Genomic DNA, 15,844 nt, shown 5'->3' with positions numbered 1-15,844 from the left:
TTTCTTATTTTACTAGTATAGTAGTATACTCTTTTAAAAGTAGCGATATTGTTAATGATCAAACGAATGAATCAACAACTAAAGGAATAAACAAATAAACAGCCAAATAACTAAAAAAATATCAATTACAATTATAGTAATAGGGGTAAAATAAAAAAAAGCTCAACATTATATTTCTTATCCACGTGCAGATATGCGGACACTAAAATGATAAGCACACTCTGTTTAAAATTACCATGATTACAAAGGCTTGATTGAATTAAGTATGGAAATGAAATAAACCTCACCGGGTTGTCGGAAGTAAACTGTATAGATAGTAACTTGTTATAATTTCGATTCATTTCTTATTATGTACCTTGTTATGATGATTATGATAAAAACATAGGTAAGGAAATGTAACAGTTTATAACCTTCAAACCTAGAAGACTGCGCACGTACAGAAATCACTGGTATAAGTAATTCCAAAATACATTGCGCCTCGACTTACTTCTTCTTGAAACTGGAAGACGTTTATTTTCACCCAATATAGTTATGCAAAACAGTTCTTAACAGTAAAGGATTATTTCATTCCAAAATCATTCATTTACTAATTCGCTCCTTAGAGACTGAAAATTTTCACCTTTCCTTTGCAAAGTAGGGGTTGAGGACATGGCCAGCAGGGAAAAGGGTCAGTGTATGTGTATAGGTAATTTCTTATTAATTCGTTTGAACAGTGTTAATGTGTTATGAAAGCAATTGCTCTGAAAGGGAGTGATTAAGCGACACTTTCTTAAATCTGTAATGAAATATTTTGAACTTATCTCCTTTGCAAATACATAATTATTATAAGGAAATGTACTTGGTGAAACTCTGAATAACGATCCTTAAATGTATACGACGACGCAAGACAGTTGTTATTACTTAAAACTTGCAAGTTGTAAATGCATATAAGATGATTGACTCTGAATAAAAGTCCAATTTTGATCATGTTTGTCATTGCTGTACGTTATGATTATTACTGCTATTATTATTGATTGATTTTAACTAGCATTCATTGCTTTATTACTGTATAGTTTTGCTTCTCCCCCACAGAAACCTGGGGGGATGATTGTACACACCATCCCCCCACCTAAAATTCTGGGGGGGGGGGATGCATCCCCCCATCCCCCCCGCTATCTACGCCCCTGATTGTTCTCTTTCAAATCTAGATCTGGTACGACTCAACAGGATTTCTGGAGAAGAACCGCGATACATTCAGTTCTGTCCTGTCCGAATGCTTGTCAAAGTCCGAGAATGGTCTCGTCAAATTCCTCTTTGTCCAACAACAACAGAAGTGAGATTCTGTCTAAATATTTAGATATGATATTGTTTATAATTACATTGTTATTTGAAATGTTTAACCTTGGACTTAAATTTTTGTGTATCTCAATCAATTGATCTATTTATCAATAAATTAAATGAATAACCAATGGAATAAAAAATGTGATTACTTCAAAGGATAATAAAATTCACAAATTATGAAATTTTCTTGACTGGATTAGAAAGGACACAATTTTAACATGTATTGCTTTACAGCATTCATTCCAGCAACCGGAAATAGTGTGCATTATTATAAGTTATTTTATTCATGCTGTTATTTTTTGTTTACTTTGTTTATTGTCTCACCTGCATAGTAGAGCGAGACTATAGGCGCCGCTTTTCCGACGGCGGCGGCGGCGTCAACATTAAATCTTAACCTAAGGTTAAGTTTTTGAAATGACATCATAACTTAGAGAGTATATAGACCTAGTTCATGAAACTAGGCTATAAGGTTAATCAAGTATTACTAAGGATTCTGCTTGAGTTTCATGTCACATGACCAAGGTAAAAGGTCATTTAGGGTCAATGAACTTAGACCATGTTGGGGGAATCAACATCAAAATCTTAACCTAAGGTTAAGTTTTTGAAATGTCATCATAACTTAGAAAATATATGGACCTAGTTCATGAAACTTGGACATAAGGTTAATAAAATATAACTAGACATTCTGCCTGAGTTTCACGTCACATGATTAAGGTCAAAGGTCATTTAGGGTCAATGGCCAAATGAACTTTGGCCAAAGTGGGGGTTTTGTTGAATTACCATCATAACATTGAAAGTTTATTGATCAGACTTGTGAAACTTGGACATAAGAGTAATCAAGTATCACTGAATATCCTGTGCGAGTTTCAGGTCACATGATCAAGGTCAAGGGTCATGTAAGGTCAATGAACTTTGGCCACATTGGGGGTATTTGTTGAATTACCATCATATCTCTGTAAGTGTATTGGTATATTTCATTAGACATGGAAATAAGAGTAACCAAGTATCACTGAACATCTTGTGCGAGTTATAGTAGTTTTCAAAGTCAGCACTGCTGCTATATTGAATCGCGTGATGCATTCCACTTGTTTTTTTTAAAATACTTTATTTATAGAATACAACCTGAATTCCTGTTTATTATTTTTTCATAATTTTTATTCATCATCTATCTTGTATAGTTCCTTTCCGTCATTCTGTATCAAAACCCATTTGGCTAAGTCATGTAGAATGTGTAGAACCTCTGTTGCTAGATAGCAATTATTAGAGTTCGAAAACAACTTTACTTTGTTTTGTGATTATTTTTATGACAGTGGTGCCGGCACACCATTCAGGAATCAGAAAGATATATTAATGTGTAAACCGCCCCCTACGATCTCGGTCAACCCAGCTGTGAGCCTGTCCAGGGAAGCAGCGAGGAAATTACAAAAACAGTAAGGCCTATTTCTTTATTTGACCGATATATATTAATTAAAATCAGTATTGTTTCTCTTCTTGACTGTTGTTTTCCCTCTGTTTCTCTTTTGTAAGTGCATGATTCGTATTTGATTATGTGATACATGCGCTACGTAAGAACGATTTTTTTAAAGGGATGGTCCGGGCTGAAAATATTTATATTTATATAAACAAAGTAAAATTCACAGAGCAAAATGCTTAAGATATTTATCAAAATCGGAAAACAAATAATGAAGTTATTGATTTTTAAGTCTATCAATATTTTGTGAAAGCATTTATATGCACGTCGTCATGAATATTAATTAGGTGGGCTGATGATATCATATCCCCACATTCCCCTTTCATATATTATTACATGAAATCATAAAATGTTTCATTATTTTCTACATGTGTAAATGATGTGTCTCCATTATGTAAAATAAGTTGCGGCAATAGATTACTAATGCACTTAATCAGTTGTCAATCCAATTGTTTTAGTTCTAGGTAGAAAATATTTGAATAAACCTAATTTCATATGATAAAATATAAAGTGGTGATATGATATCATCAGCCCACCTAATGAATATTCATAAAGACTTGCCTAGAACTGTGTCACCGGAATAATGCAAAACTTTAAAATTCAATAACTTCGTTATTTGTTATCCAATTTTGATCAAATTTTCACCATTTTGCTTTGTGAATTTTACTGTATTTATTGGGATATAACTATCTTAAGTCTGGACCATCCCTTTAATTTTTTTTTATTCTTTATTGAAATGAACATCAAAAATTACATTATTTACAAATGAATTACATGATTAAAACATAAAATCATGGAACATAAAATGAATGAAACAAGTCAGATTATATTTAAACAACAAGTTGAAGATGGTTTTTAATGTTGTCATTGTCCACTCCCTACTCCTTGCCCCCTCCTTCATTTCTTCCAGGCACCGCATAATGATAATCTATTTCAAAGTAAAATACACCCCCCCCCAAAAAAAATCGGTTACTGCTTTTATGACTTAAATCTCCGCAAGACGTTCATGATAATTCATAATTAGGAGTCGTTCTTGACAGTGGTTAGCATTGAAGGAGCAATGTTGGGGAAGAGCATTTATCCCCTTTTTATATACACTTCATTTTTGTTTTCATCTTTAGAATGAAACAGGAGAAAGCAGCCAGGGCAAAAGCAGCAAAGTCGAGGAACCAAACACCTACCGTGGGATCACAGTTTAAGGTAAACAAGTATTAGTTAAATTATATCTCAATCCAAAGAAAATGGAAAAAAAAGTTCAGAGAGCGCGAGAGAGAAATCCCACAAAATCAACCTTTAAAAAAAATATTGCATGATCAAGGAGCTATGTAATAAATAGATTTATATTTAGAATATTCTGTTGTTCTCGCTATTCAGGCAAGCACGACTTTTTTTTAAACCAACCCCGTCACATTATGGAATGATCATTTCAGAAGTTTGGCAGTTGTTGTGATATCTATATATTACCAGTTTCTTTGAAAATAAATAATTCGATTGAAGAGATCTGTTCGTTCATGCCATAATATCAATCAGTTCTCTGAAGCTTAAGATCGGTGTCATAATTGTACCCCTTTTAAAGTCACGGTGATAATTGGGTTTGAATGGACGCCAATTTAAAGTGGAATTAGTGCGGTTTGTATTGAGTAGGATCTACGGCACTCGGCCAAATAGTAATAAAATTTTCAAAGAATTCAACTTAGAGAAACAACAATGAACTTACCATATTTTTTGACAGTCATGTTTAATCTACCCTTTGTAACGTAGGAAAGAAAGTCCCGGATATAGTCACTGCCATGTATACTTTAAATGGTATTAACATTGGAATCTTCATAAGAGAACAGTTCTTGTATAGAATTGTCTTAAATGACATCAGTTTTCTATAACACAAAGCTTGGCAATCATCATACACTGTAAAAACTGTGGTGTTGAAACTGACACCAGTTGGTGTTAATAAAGGACCACACCCTGAGGTATTAAAATTACACCCTCGAGATTTAACATAACACCAAATACAGTAAATGTAACAACCAAAGGTATTGTAATAACACCTATAGGTGTTAAACTAACACTGTCAATTTAACACCGGTGTAAAATGACTGGTGTGGTCCTTTATGTACACCGGTTAACACTACAGATTTTGCTGTGTATAAGAACATCTTTGCCATTGGTTGCATTGACTTTCATGTACAATCAATCATGAAAATCAAGTTTTCGCTAACCTTTGTGTTACCGGACCCAGATGAGGCATAGGAGACGAACGTCCTCTATAAGGAGCGAAAAAAAGAAAGAGGAGAAAGAAAAATCGAAGAAGAACTAATAAGAAAGAAAATATCATCAAAAAAGTGGTCTTGGTCGTGTAATGCTAATATGTAATGCTCATGACATTGGAGGGGAGAAATGGCGCGTTACCGGTGAGTCGACTTGCCCCGATTATGGCGCCGCCCCTGCGTTACATCTGGGCCCCGTCTTACAAACAGTTATACGATTGATCCAATCAATCGTAACTCTAAGGAAATCTTCAGTGTCATAATTTTTTCTACATGGAATTTGCAAAATGTTCTTTCTGAACAAAGGAGATCACACCAAATTGTCTAGGAATCAATGAATTTATGGATATACATTCATATCTAGATTGATCGGATCAATCGCAACTGTTGTAAGACGGAGCCCAGGGGTCCGTCGCAGAAAGAGTTGCGATCACACACAACGTGCTTTTCTAACCCATGATATGAGTGTATTAGGGACTAGTGCTTGATTTTTATTTTTAAATTGCGTGTAAACGCAACTGTCTGTGTAACGAGTCTCCGGGCTTGTCTTTTCGTCATTATATCTGCACAACAGTTTAATTCCGATGAGATTGAATATCATTTGGGTCCCGTAACACAAAGGTTAGAGATTAATCGTATTCTTGATGTTCACAATTAATTGTACATTGTAATCAATAAAATCAATCGTAAAAAAATGTTTCACGGTGATTGCTAAGATTTGTGTTATGCGGGGTCCTGATCATATTTCTTCAAAACATTTAAAATGAAACAATTCATTGTGAACTTTGTTAAGCGGAAAGCGTATCACAACACACTAACCTGTGATTTCCAAGGAAAAGTAAGGGAAGGAGGGGGATTAATTGGTGACCTCAATTAAAGTGATTCGATTGTTTCCTGTTGGTTTGGAATTGCTTTGGATAAGCGATGACTATGGGTGAATATGATCAGGGCATTTTCGGGTTAATGCTTATACAGTCACACCAACGAAACCGACTCAAAACCGACCGCTAGTATATGTCATTGGTAATATTGCAATAGATTCGATAGGTCTGAATTCGGTTTCACCCAATATGACTGTGCCATTTCTCTATGATCACGTGACTCAAGCCTAACGTCTATCGTTTTGAGGAAGTAAACAACGTGAAACGAAAGATGACAGTTGTTTGAAAATGTCCAAATATCGGAAGTTAGGGATTGAATTTTTAATCGTGGGTAACAAACAAATACCGTTTTGTTGACAACCATGCAAGCAGAGCTTGTTTTTTCGTCGTTGAATTAATAATCTTCGAGAGTTGACGCCCTTTTTTGGTCATAAACGCCAGAGAAAATAATTGTCCTAATTGTGTTGGTACAATGGAGCTCATAATGGCACTAGACTCAAGACTTGAACTTGAAAACGTGAAAAGAGAGCTTATATCTTTGTATTTTCAAAGAAAATACGCACATTAAATCTTTATAAAAAAAAAATCCTTTTTCATTATAGCCTCCACCCTGATGCTTCACGATTCCTTTGCGATACTATTTTTTGCCTTGTAGCCGCCTCTTGTTGTCTGCATTCATACGTGCCAAACCTACAGTAGAATTCAAACTACTAGTAATTTAATATTTTTAAGTGCAAGAATCAACATCTTTTTACGACCCCCTTTCTGAATACTGATCAATAATTTCTAGTTGCCACTACTTTATAATGATTGGGTAATACACATTTTTCCTTCCTGTTAGCATAGAACCTGTTCCTCTGGGTGCATTTCTCTCACCTCGAATGCCCTACAAAGCGACGGGCAATCAGAAGATGAATATTATATCATGTTTTACGCAGGATGTAAAGGTGATTGTCCGAGGTCTGTCCTTCCTTTCTTCGAATCAGGGATATCGGTCAACAAACTTTATTCTGTAAACAAATTTCATAACATCAGCGTTTGGGCATGCGTGCGCATAATAATCATAAGTGTAATGTTGTATGGAATTAGCGGGTGCGTATAATAAGCAGTGTCATTTCAATCTAAACATAATCATAGCAGTAATCGAATAGAGATATAAATGTAAATCAACTTGGTTTCTCTGGCAAATGTCGATATTAGCTTTGAGTTTGACAGCGACGCACCATTAGTACACTTTAAATCGGTTACATCTATTCACTATCGATTTAAACCATCACAGAGTTTTTATTGTAATGTGTTTCAAACTGATTACCAAAGAGATTTATTCTATTTCCAGTCCTCAAAAATCACCAGCTATTCATAGTTTTTCGCAGTAGTATGAATTTCATGACGAACATTTTTCTAGACATGCTGATGCCAATGCTAATGTTAAGTCACTAAAGAATGAAAAAGCATGCATTTTATGATTATGTCCCAACTTTTAACCTTTGTGTTGCGTAATTTCAGGATTCGTTGACGAATTTGATGGAAAAGCTTCTCTCTGCCGACGCACAATTCATCCGCTGTATTAAACCGAACTCGTTCAGCCGACACGACCATTTCGACCACGAGTTGGTTCTCCGACAGCTTCGGTACACAGGCGTGCTCGAGACTATCCGGATCCGAAAGAGCGGATACCCGACACGGCTTCTGTTCCCGGATTTTCAGCATCGGTATGTCGACTATTTGGGTGTTTCCATATGAATTATCCATTCAATAAATTGTTATAAAAAACAAAACATGTAATGCTAACATAACATTCATTTAATTTGACTGCAATATTTTATCAGTCAAATCAATTCAAAGTCACTGTCAGACAAAACCTATTAGGCCTATATACCGTTTGGCTGTAAAAACTCAATTTGCATCTAGCAAGTCTGCTAGAGGTATTGGTTTATGTCGCTTTCACTTTTTTGGATTTCAAAACAATTTTTTTTTAATAAAAAAAGTGCACACTAAGTTACCAATAATGCATATAGCATTTCAATTTAATTGAAAGCAAGACAAAAGAGCATTGTACATTAGGTGCTTTGCTCACGGGCATAGGCGCCGCGGCCGTGATCGAACCCCGGACTTTCTATGTGTAGCCAGGCGCCTTAGACCACTCGGCCACGGCACCTCACAAATGTAGTAACCAATCGATCGATCGATCAATCAATCAATAAATCAATCAAACTCTGAATCAATCGATCAACCAATCAATCAATCAATCAATCAACCAATCATGAAACTCGTAAATATATATTTTATTTGAAGTTTGTTTGAATACAGCTCTATTTTGTATCCTGTAATGCGGATCTTGAACAAGTTTGTAAATGTAAAAGTTATTATTTTTATTACATAACTTTATTATTTCAACTGTTGAGATCTTAGATCTGTATCATTCCCAATATCTTATCGGCTAGGTACAAGTTCATTGGTTTCCCGATGACAGCAGACATCGATCCGCATCCCAAGAAGTGCAAACAAATCTTGGAGGCTGTGGGTTGCACCAACTACCACATAGGAAAAACAAAAGTAAGTGTTTGCCCTTTTCAATTTGTTTACACTTTTTACATGTGCTGAAGACAGTACACCGCAAAGCTAAGGTGTTGATCGGTGTACATAGAAGACTACACCAGTCATTTACTTCGGTGTTAAATTTCAACACCAATGGATGTTATAACAACGCCTTTGGTAGTTACTTTAACATTGTTTGGTGTTATGTTGTAAGTTAACGGTACAATTTTAACACCTAAAGGTGGTGTTAAGTTTTACCACCTCAGTTTGTATCTAGTGTACAGTTGTAAAGGACTGGAAGGTCAGTTGGTAGAGAAATTGTTAAGTTGATCCGAACCAAGTTCTATTTACTAATGCCCCTTTTTTTATAGGTCCTTACTACAATGTTTCTATGAGAGGATACGACCCTCCATATCCTTTAATCAAACCAACATTCGTGCTTTTGTAAATTCTGGTTAAGAAAATCAACGATCAAATTGACCAATCAACCTACCCGTCGTCAAATAAGGTCTCTGTGAAGATGTCTTCAAAATGATATGGGCCAATTCCATAAAATAATAAACCTTTTGTACGTCCAACCCCCATTTTTTCTCAAGTCTTACTTCGCTTCACAAGCTGAACAAGTTATGGCCCATTGCGAACTTTACAGAGTGTCAAAAGAGCAAGAAATCAGAGACAGAAAATTAAGGTCCCAATAGGGGTCGGACGTACATATTTTATGGAATTGCCCTATGGTAAAGGTTGTACAATTATTTGAAAGGAGAAAGATGGGAATAGCAATGATAGGAAATCGGAGACATACCGATCGTCAAGGTGAAGGCCGGGAAATAAAGTTCTATAAGGAATCAACAACTCTATAACTCAGTTACGATTACCATCATCTTATGCATCCTCAGTAATTTTCGTAAGACAAGGACTATAAGAAAGTCTTGATTTAGCTCTTCCAGATCTTTGTATGAACGTGATGACTGCATGGAAGGATGTACCCTCGAATTTATCTCGCCACCATCTTCTTGTCCAGATAGTTCTGTTGTCATGGTTGCTATGACCGTGTAAATCATTCTTGAGGCATTTCTGGCAAACGTGATGCCGGAGACATTTTTACACTTTATTGGCAGTTTTGGGGGATTAACTGTGCTTGGGAGGACTGTGTGAATGTGTGCGAGTGCGCGTGTGTACGTGTGGGTACGCGCCTGTATAGTTTGTCCAGGAAAGTGGGAGTTCCCTGGTTGGTCCAAGGAAGGATAACATGGACCTCGAAAGACTGGCTATTGTTCTCGAAATTCTAACAATAAGAGGCGTGAGTTTTTGCGTGTGTGGGCGAGAGAGGTAGGGTGAGGGAGGATGCGGGTATGAGTGGTTGTGTGTGTGTGTATGCGTGTTTGTAATTTCAAGAGAATAAACGCTTGAATATTTTCATGGAGTATGAGAATGGTTTTACAAAAAGGGAAACTTCATGAAAATAAACATGAGTCATTTTTTATTTTCAATTTTTTATATATTCCCTCTCTCTTTACTTGTCGACTGAAAGGTATCCGTATGTATATAATATACAATGGTACTATATTTGAAATTGAAATTGTGTCCAGCTGATACATGAAGTAGTCACGTGCAGATCGAGGATGAAGATAAAAGTGAAAGCGATTCCTTTATTTTTTTTCTTTAAGAAATGTCCAGTGAGATCATGTTATCGTCCATGTATTCTTTAAATCTCAGATTCTCCGTCTAGAAATAAAATAACTAGACTACTTTTAGAAGTGTCTCTTAGTGTTCGGCCTAGTTGCGTTAACACTACATATTTCTAGCCATCGAAGAAACATATTACGAGACCGTTGTCTTGTAGGCTTACAAGAGGGAACTCTCTCCCGGGAGCGCTCCGACGGCGATCGGCAGGATCAGTGTTTGAGTCGATGACACGATTTCATCAAGCGAAACGTGTTTGTGGTCATGGGCCATGACTAGTCACATCAGAAACACAAACATTGATCTAAATCGGTCATTCGCATTCCTCGAAAAGACCTGGGATGTTCGACTTAATGACAACTTCCCAGGCGGTCATCAAGTTTTAGGAATGAAAAACATCCATGTTGTTTGTAGCCAAGGCGACACTTCCTTGCCGCCAGTAAGTTGCTATGGTGTCAGTGTCATCACGATACCGTCCGACTCTCACCTGTGCTGTACGCAACGTGACGTCACAATAATGGGCCATCATTTTGTCGTCATCCATGAGATCTTCTTCAGAAGATATCAACTGATTAATCTACCCACTTCAAGAAATAAATGCGGTGTATTGATTGGTACTCTTTCCTTTCATTTTTCAATACCCATAACGTCCCGAGGTGACTGCTGCGCTTCTCCCCTTCACACGCATACCCTATTTACACCTTAACAATAGTAATAATGATAATAAGAATAGGCATTGCATGGCGCCGTCTATCTAGAAACAATCTATTCCGATGCGCATTGTTTTGATTATTATAATTATTATTACTCCAGCTTTAGCTCGAGCTGCTTTTCAGCACTCGTGCATTCAAGGAATTAACCCTGCCGGGTACCCATTCATCTCACCTGGGTCGAGTGCAGCACAGTATGGATAAATTAATTAGCTTCTTTCTTAGTCTCAAAGGATAAAGACGGACTTAATTATACACACGCACATAATTTGTTCAATTCATATACACACCCACGCTCATCCACTCACACACACGCGCAATTACACGCGCCGTATATTTCTCCCATCTCCCACTGACTGCAGGCTAGTTGTTTTTAATGTTGCAGACATCATGAGTTAAATTTGTAATGCCAATAAATTAATAAAGTTTTCAAAAATCATACTTCTACTTTGTTCTATAGACTTTATCGCTTTGATATTGTGTTTCTCACTGAGTTATGAATGTCTATAGTTTATACAACAAAAATCTCGTAAAAGAGGTAGGGCAAAGAAGAAAATATCAAGTTTTGTGATGATGCACTCGATTTTGTCATAGGAGTATCTCTCGCAAATAAAAAGTACATCGAATTCAGAGTTTAAATGATATCATCTCAAATCCTGAGTCAGGATATTTAAATTCAACCGAATCAAACTTGATGACTGAATTATTCCACAGGGCATACAGCAATTTGTGTTCGGCTATGAATTCGTGTTTCCTACCCCGCCTAGACCAGTCGCCGCTTAGTAGCTTCAGCAGGACACTTGTCTATTATCAAGACTCCCGAATCTTCCCCCACTGAAGAAACAAACACAGTTTGAAATTGATGGGACTAACGAGCGTCCCCTTACCGTGATTTTAATCATGATGATAACAGTGATTAATAAAAACGGCTGTACATCTTGGAAAGCATCCAAGGCGATAGGCATCCTCTTGTTTTCATCACGTGTTCCTCATTGGAATAGGTTTAACGGTCTACTTATGGCTCTTAATCAAGCCCTGGATCTGTCTTGGCGGAAAGTTGAGTTCCAAAAGAGAAGCACAATCTGGTATAGGAGAGGGTATCTCGTTATAGTCGTAATAATTTGGTCCAGATCCAAGTTAGGCTAGGGACATCCTGGAGGCTAAGACAGGTGACGCCCACGTGTTGAGTCTGACCTGGTCCTTATCTTGGGATGTCATCAGACCTAGGATTCTTGGTCTAGTGGTTACCTTATGCCTTTTGCTTTGTTGACCATTGCATCTAGTTGTTTTTCTCATAGCACCAGGATATGTGATACGATCCACCACCCACTCATTTTGAAGAACCACCATCATGGTGGATGCATGGCCCCATTTCATATATTGTCGGATTGTGAGAGACTGGGACTTATTACAGTGGACGAAGATCTACCGTGAAACTATGACTTTGATTGACGGAGATACCCAAGCTGTTACCATTGTATCTGTGGTAAACTGAAAATTACATACACATAGTGATGCCATCATATAACATGCCAAACGATAACGATGATGGTGTGGAAGAGGTTCATCGTGGTGAAGGATTGAGTAGAATAACCAGTTGTCTCACGATGTATCAAACGTAGTAGGAAAGCGACGTTTGATACATCGTGAGACAACTGGTTATTTCTTCTACTCGATAACGATGATCTTTGGAATTGTAGGTCGTGTCGGGTCGTGTGGTCTAGTGGTTATATCATTTGACTCATAATCGCAACGTTGTGAGTTCGAATCCCCACTCTGACATTGTCCCAACTTTGATAAAATGGCCCGAGAGTAATATCTGTCGTTTATAAGGTCAGTCACTATGACTGATTAAACTATGCACACAAAAATTTTCTTAGGTAATCGGTTATGTACCAGCTTGGCGTTTACCAATTTCAGCTGTCCTTCCGAGTTCCTATGGGAGTTTACCATAAAAAAGAAACAGATCATCATTCAAAATGGAAAGAAAGAATTACCTAGAGTCGGATACACAATGAAGTCCCCAAATATTTTGAATTGTCATCCGGGCCTGTCGAATTATCAGCTTTTCTTGACATCCATCATAATGAAATATAGATTTAACTGCACTTCTAATGGTAGGAGAAATGATAGTTTTGTTTTATGCGGTTGAAAAAACATGTTTCTATTCCTCACAGAAGTGAAAGATTTTACCAACCTTTCGGTTGAAGTAACTCCCTACCTTAGAAACTTGGCAAAGCTGCTTCCGCCGCATCAACGCCAAGCAGGTATATAAACAATGTTACATAGGAAACATTTTTCTTTTTTAAGTTATGCAGTCAGCATACAGGCTGACTTTGTAGACAATAGAAATTACTCCCGGGACATTTTGCTAAGTTGGAGATCCCGGGACATTTTTGCTAAGTTGGGGATAATGGCCGAACAGGGATTCGAACTCATAGTCTCACAATCATGAGTCCAATACTCTTACCACGATACCACACGATCGACTTTCCTTGAACTAGAGCACAATGTTCTGAAAAAGGTATATTACGGTCTAATCCCTCCAAATTCTCTTGCTCGTTTCACCCGACAAAAGCTGCTTCTCGAATGTCACTTATCTCCTTCATGATCAGCTCATGAAGGATACCATGGTGAGTCAACTTTGTTCAGCCTTCCATCCCTGATTTCCCGCCTTTTTATCTCGTTTGACCTTCACACGTCTGCTATAGGATGACGAATAAATGTTAGAGATTATAAATCACTCCAATCCATTTCAAAATAGAAATGTGATTACATTATATGGCTTGCACATCTATGAAGATTATTACGACCCAACTCTTTTACTCACTTCTTGCAAATTTACCTTCATTATTTACAAGCATGCCGATACAGAAGAAACAATATAGACGTACCTGGACCCGTGGAGCTTTATCACATTTTATCACAGTTCCAGGGATGACGTCGTAACCAAGAGGAGTTGATATGTCGGGCAACAGTAGTCGATTTTTAAGCATGCTCTATACAGTGCGTCCCACAAAAAACGAAACCGAGATTTATCGATGATTTATCATAACTTAATCACAAATACAATAGACAAATGACCTACCATTTTAAAGCTTACAATCTCCTCTTTCATCACGCATGAGTGAGCAAAAACAATTTGAAAAGGAGAGTCCATAAAGTCACTTGGCGGGCCGTATCTGGGTTTTAAAAAGAGAACCACATTTTTAAAAAGTTCAATATCTGCTCTTTAATTTGATACCTCAATTACAGAAAATGGTCAAGGAATAACAAAGTTCTGGTTATTTGAAATAAGGCTTGAATTTCAATAATTTCATAAAATGAAGAGGTTTTACAGGCTAGCGTTCAAACTCACTCGACACTCCGTTTTGTTGACGATCAGCCATGCATTAACTCTCTTGTTACCGTGCGATAGCTTCTGTGGGAAGCTGGTGAAAACACGTTTATTTAATGAAATTATGGAAATACAAGCATTGTTTCGAGGGATCATAACTTTTTTACTTCTTGACCATTTTTTGTGATTTTTTTTATCCAACAATTTTGTTGCCCCAAGCAGATGAAGCAAGCTGTTTTGTGTTCAGATACCACATCTTTTTGTTTTAGTACAAACTTAGCCTCCCTGTTATCTGCTCTCTCAGTGGATTCGTTTATCGACGGGGGGAAGGGGGGGGGGCAATTCAGATGACTTTATTCGCACTTCATGTAAAATTTAGCTCAAAATGTCTTAATGTTTTTGTTTCGTCAAGTTCAAAAAATCTAACATGAATATGCTACAAAATCTATGCGATAATTGTTTTTTTTTTAATTGATTTTGTCATAAAAGAGGGTCGCTATACAACAATGCCTGACTGCCATTGTTCGTTAATATTCGAACTTTTGTCCATCAATGCCACGGATCTCGACGTTTCATCAAAATAAAGTAATATTTAGAAAGGTGCAGTATTCAAGGTTCCACCGTACCTTTGCTTCGTGTATTATCTGTTGTCGGCTCGGAAATCTGGGGACCTTAATATTGATCGTGTTTCAAGATTAAAGATGATTGATTTTGTTCAAAATTATTGGCGGATACAAGAAGGGAAATCTGATTTATGTTTCCAGAAATAAAGTTCCTCTCCCGGCCTGATTGGTCCGAACTACTGAACTTATTGACTGCACGGGTCAATAAAGGCACCATTATGAAATTCGTTATCATTTCCTGCTATTTTTTTCATATTTTGGTATTAATACCTGTTGGTTGTTTTTGTTTGTTAACTATTTTTGTTCTGAAAAAAAAAATAATTTCTTTATGTAGTGCTTTTCTTGAAGAGATTATAGCGATTATAGCAATTTAAACTCTGGTTTTGGGTTTATATTCTTGATCTTAACATAATAATCAGAAAATATTGTACTTCAACCCTTTCCCTTTTAAAAAATTTATTTTCTTCCCCCTTTCTTGGCTCTTGAAACTTTTGGGGTCACGGGGTCCTTTATCTATGCACTAGTGTTTTGACACCCGAACTCTTTTTTTCTGCTTTCTTGCAAAAAAATGCGTTTTATGTGCAAAGTATTGTGACTATTGTCGTCTATCATTTATTCTAATGTAAAAATTGCCGTCTTTTATTCATTATTCAATTTATATTTATGACGCATGAAGTGTCCCGCATTGTACATAAAATAATTTCTCACATGACCCATTTAGTGAAATAAACAGCATGAATACGTATGCCAATCTGGATAATGTTGGTTCTCATTATTGCGCTTGCCAGAAATATAGGGAAATTCGATTATGACATCTGGTTTTGAATTTGAGCGTTATACGTTTTTAAGTGATTTATAAAATAAATATCTTGTCTCCCCTAAAAAATAATCACATCTGTAGAGCACAATGTTTGAATGAAACTATTACCCAGCAATGTTATACAATTTTTAATGACGTATACGGATTTAAATGATACTTTCGTTTCTTAATTTTATCTTATATCCGTGCGGATGATC

At 36.7% G+C, this 15,844-nt stretch overlaps 1 protein-coding gene across 2 annotated transcripts in view; it reads left to right on the top strand.

Moving 5' to 3' along the window:
• Positions 1–15,844, top strand: part of LOC121416977 (myosin-IIIb-like) — a 73,053-nt gene that overhangs the window by 22,967 nt on the left and 34,242 nt on the right. For both annotated transcript variants that reach the window (XM_041610523.1, XM_041610527.1), the window contains exons 12-16: positions 1,188–1,312; positions 2,631–2,750; positions 3,913–3,991; positions 7,443–7,648; positions 8,381–8,492. In XM_041610523.1, coding sequence (XP_041466457.1) covers positions 1,188–1,312; positions 2,631–2,750; positions 3,913–3,991; positions 7,443–7,648; positions 8,381–8,492 — 642 coding nt within the window. The remainder of the gene's footprint in view (positions 1–1,187; positions 1,313–2,630; positions 2,751–3,912; positions 3,992–7,442; positions 7,649–8,380; positions 8,493–15,844) is intronic.

This window comes from Lytechinus variegatus, chromosome 1 (genome assembly GCF_018143015.1).
Source record: "Lytechinus variegatus isolate NC3 chromosome 1, Lvar_3.0, whole genome shotgun sequence".
NCBI lineage: Eukaryota > Metazoa > Echinodermata > Echinoidea > Temnopleuroida > Toxopneustidae > Lytechinus > Lytechinus variegatus.
Note: the sequence above shows the minus strand (reverse complement) of the source record. Positions and strands in the feature narration are given on the sequence as shown.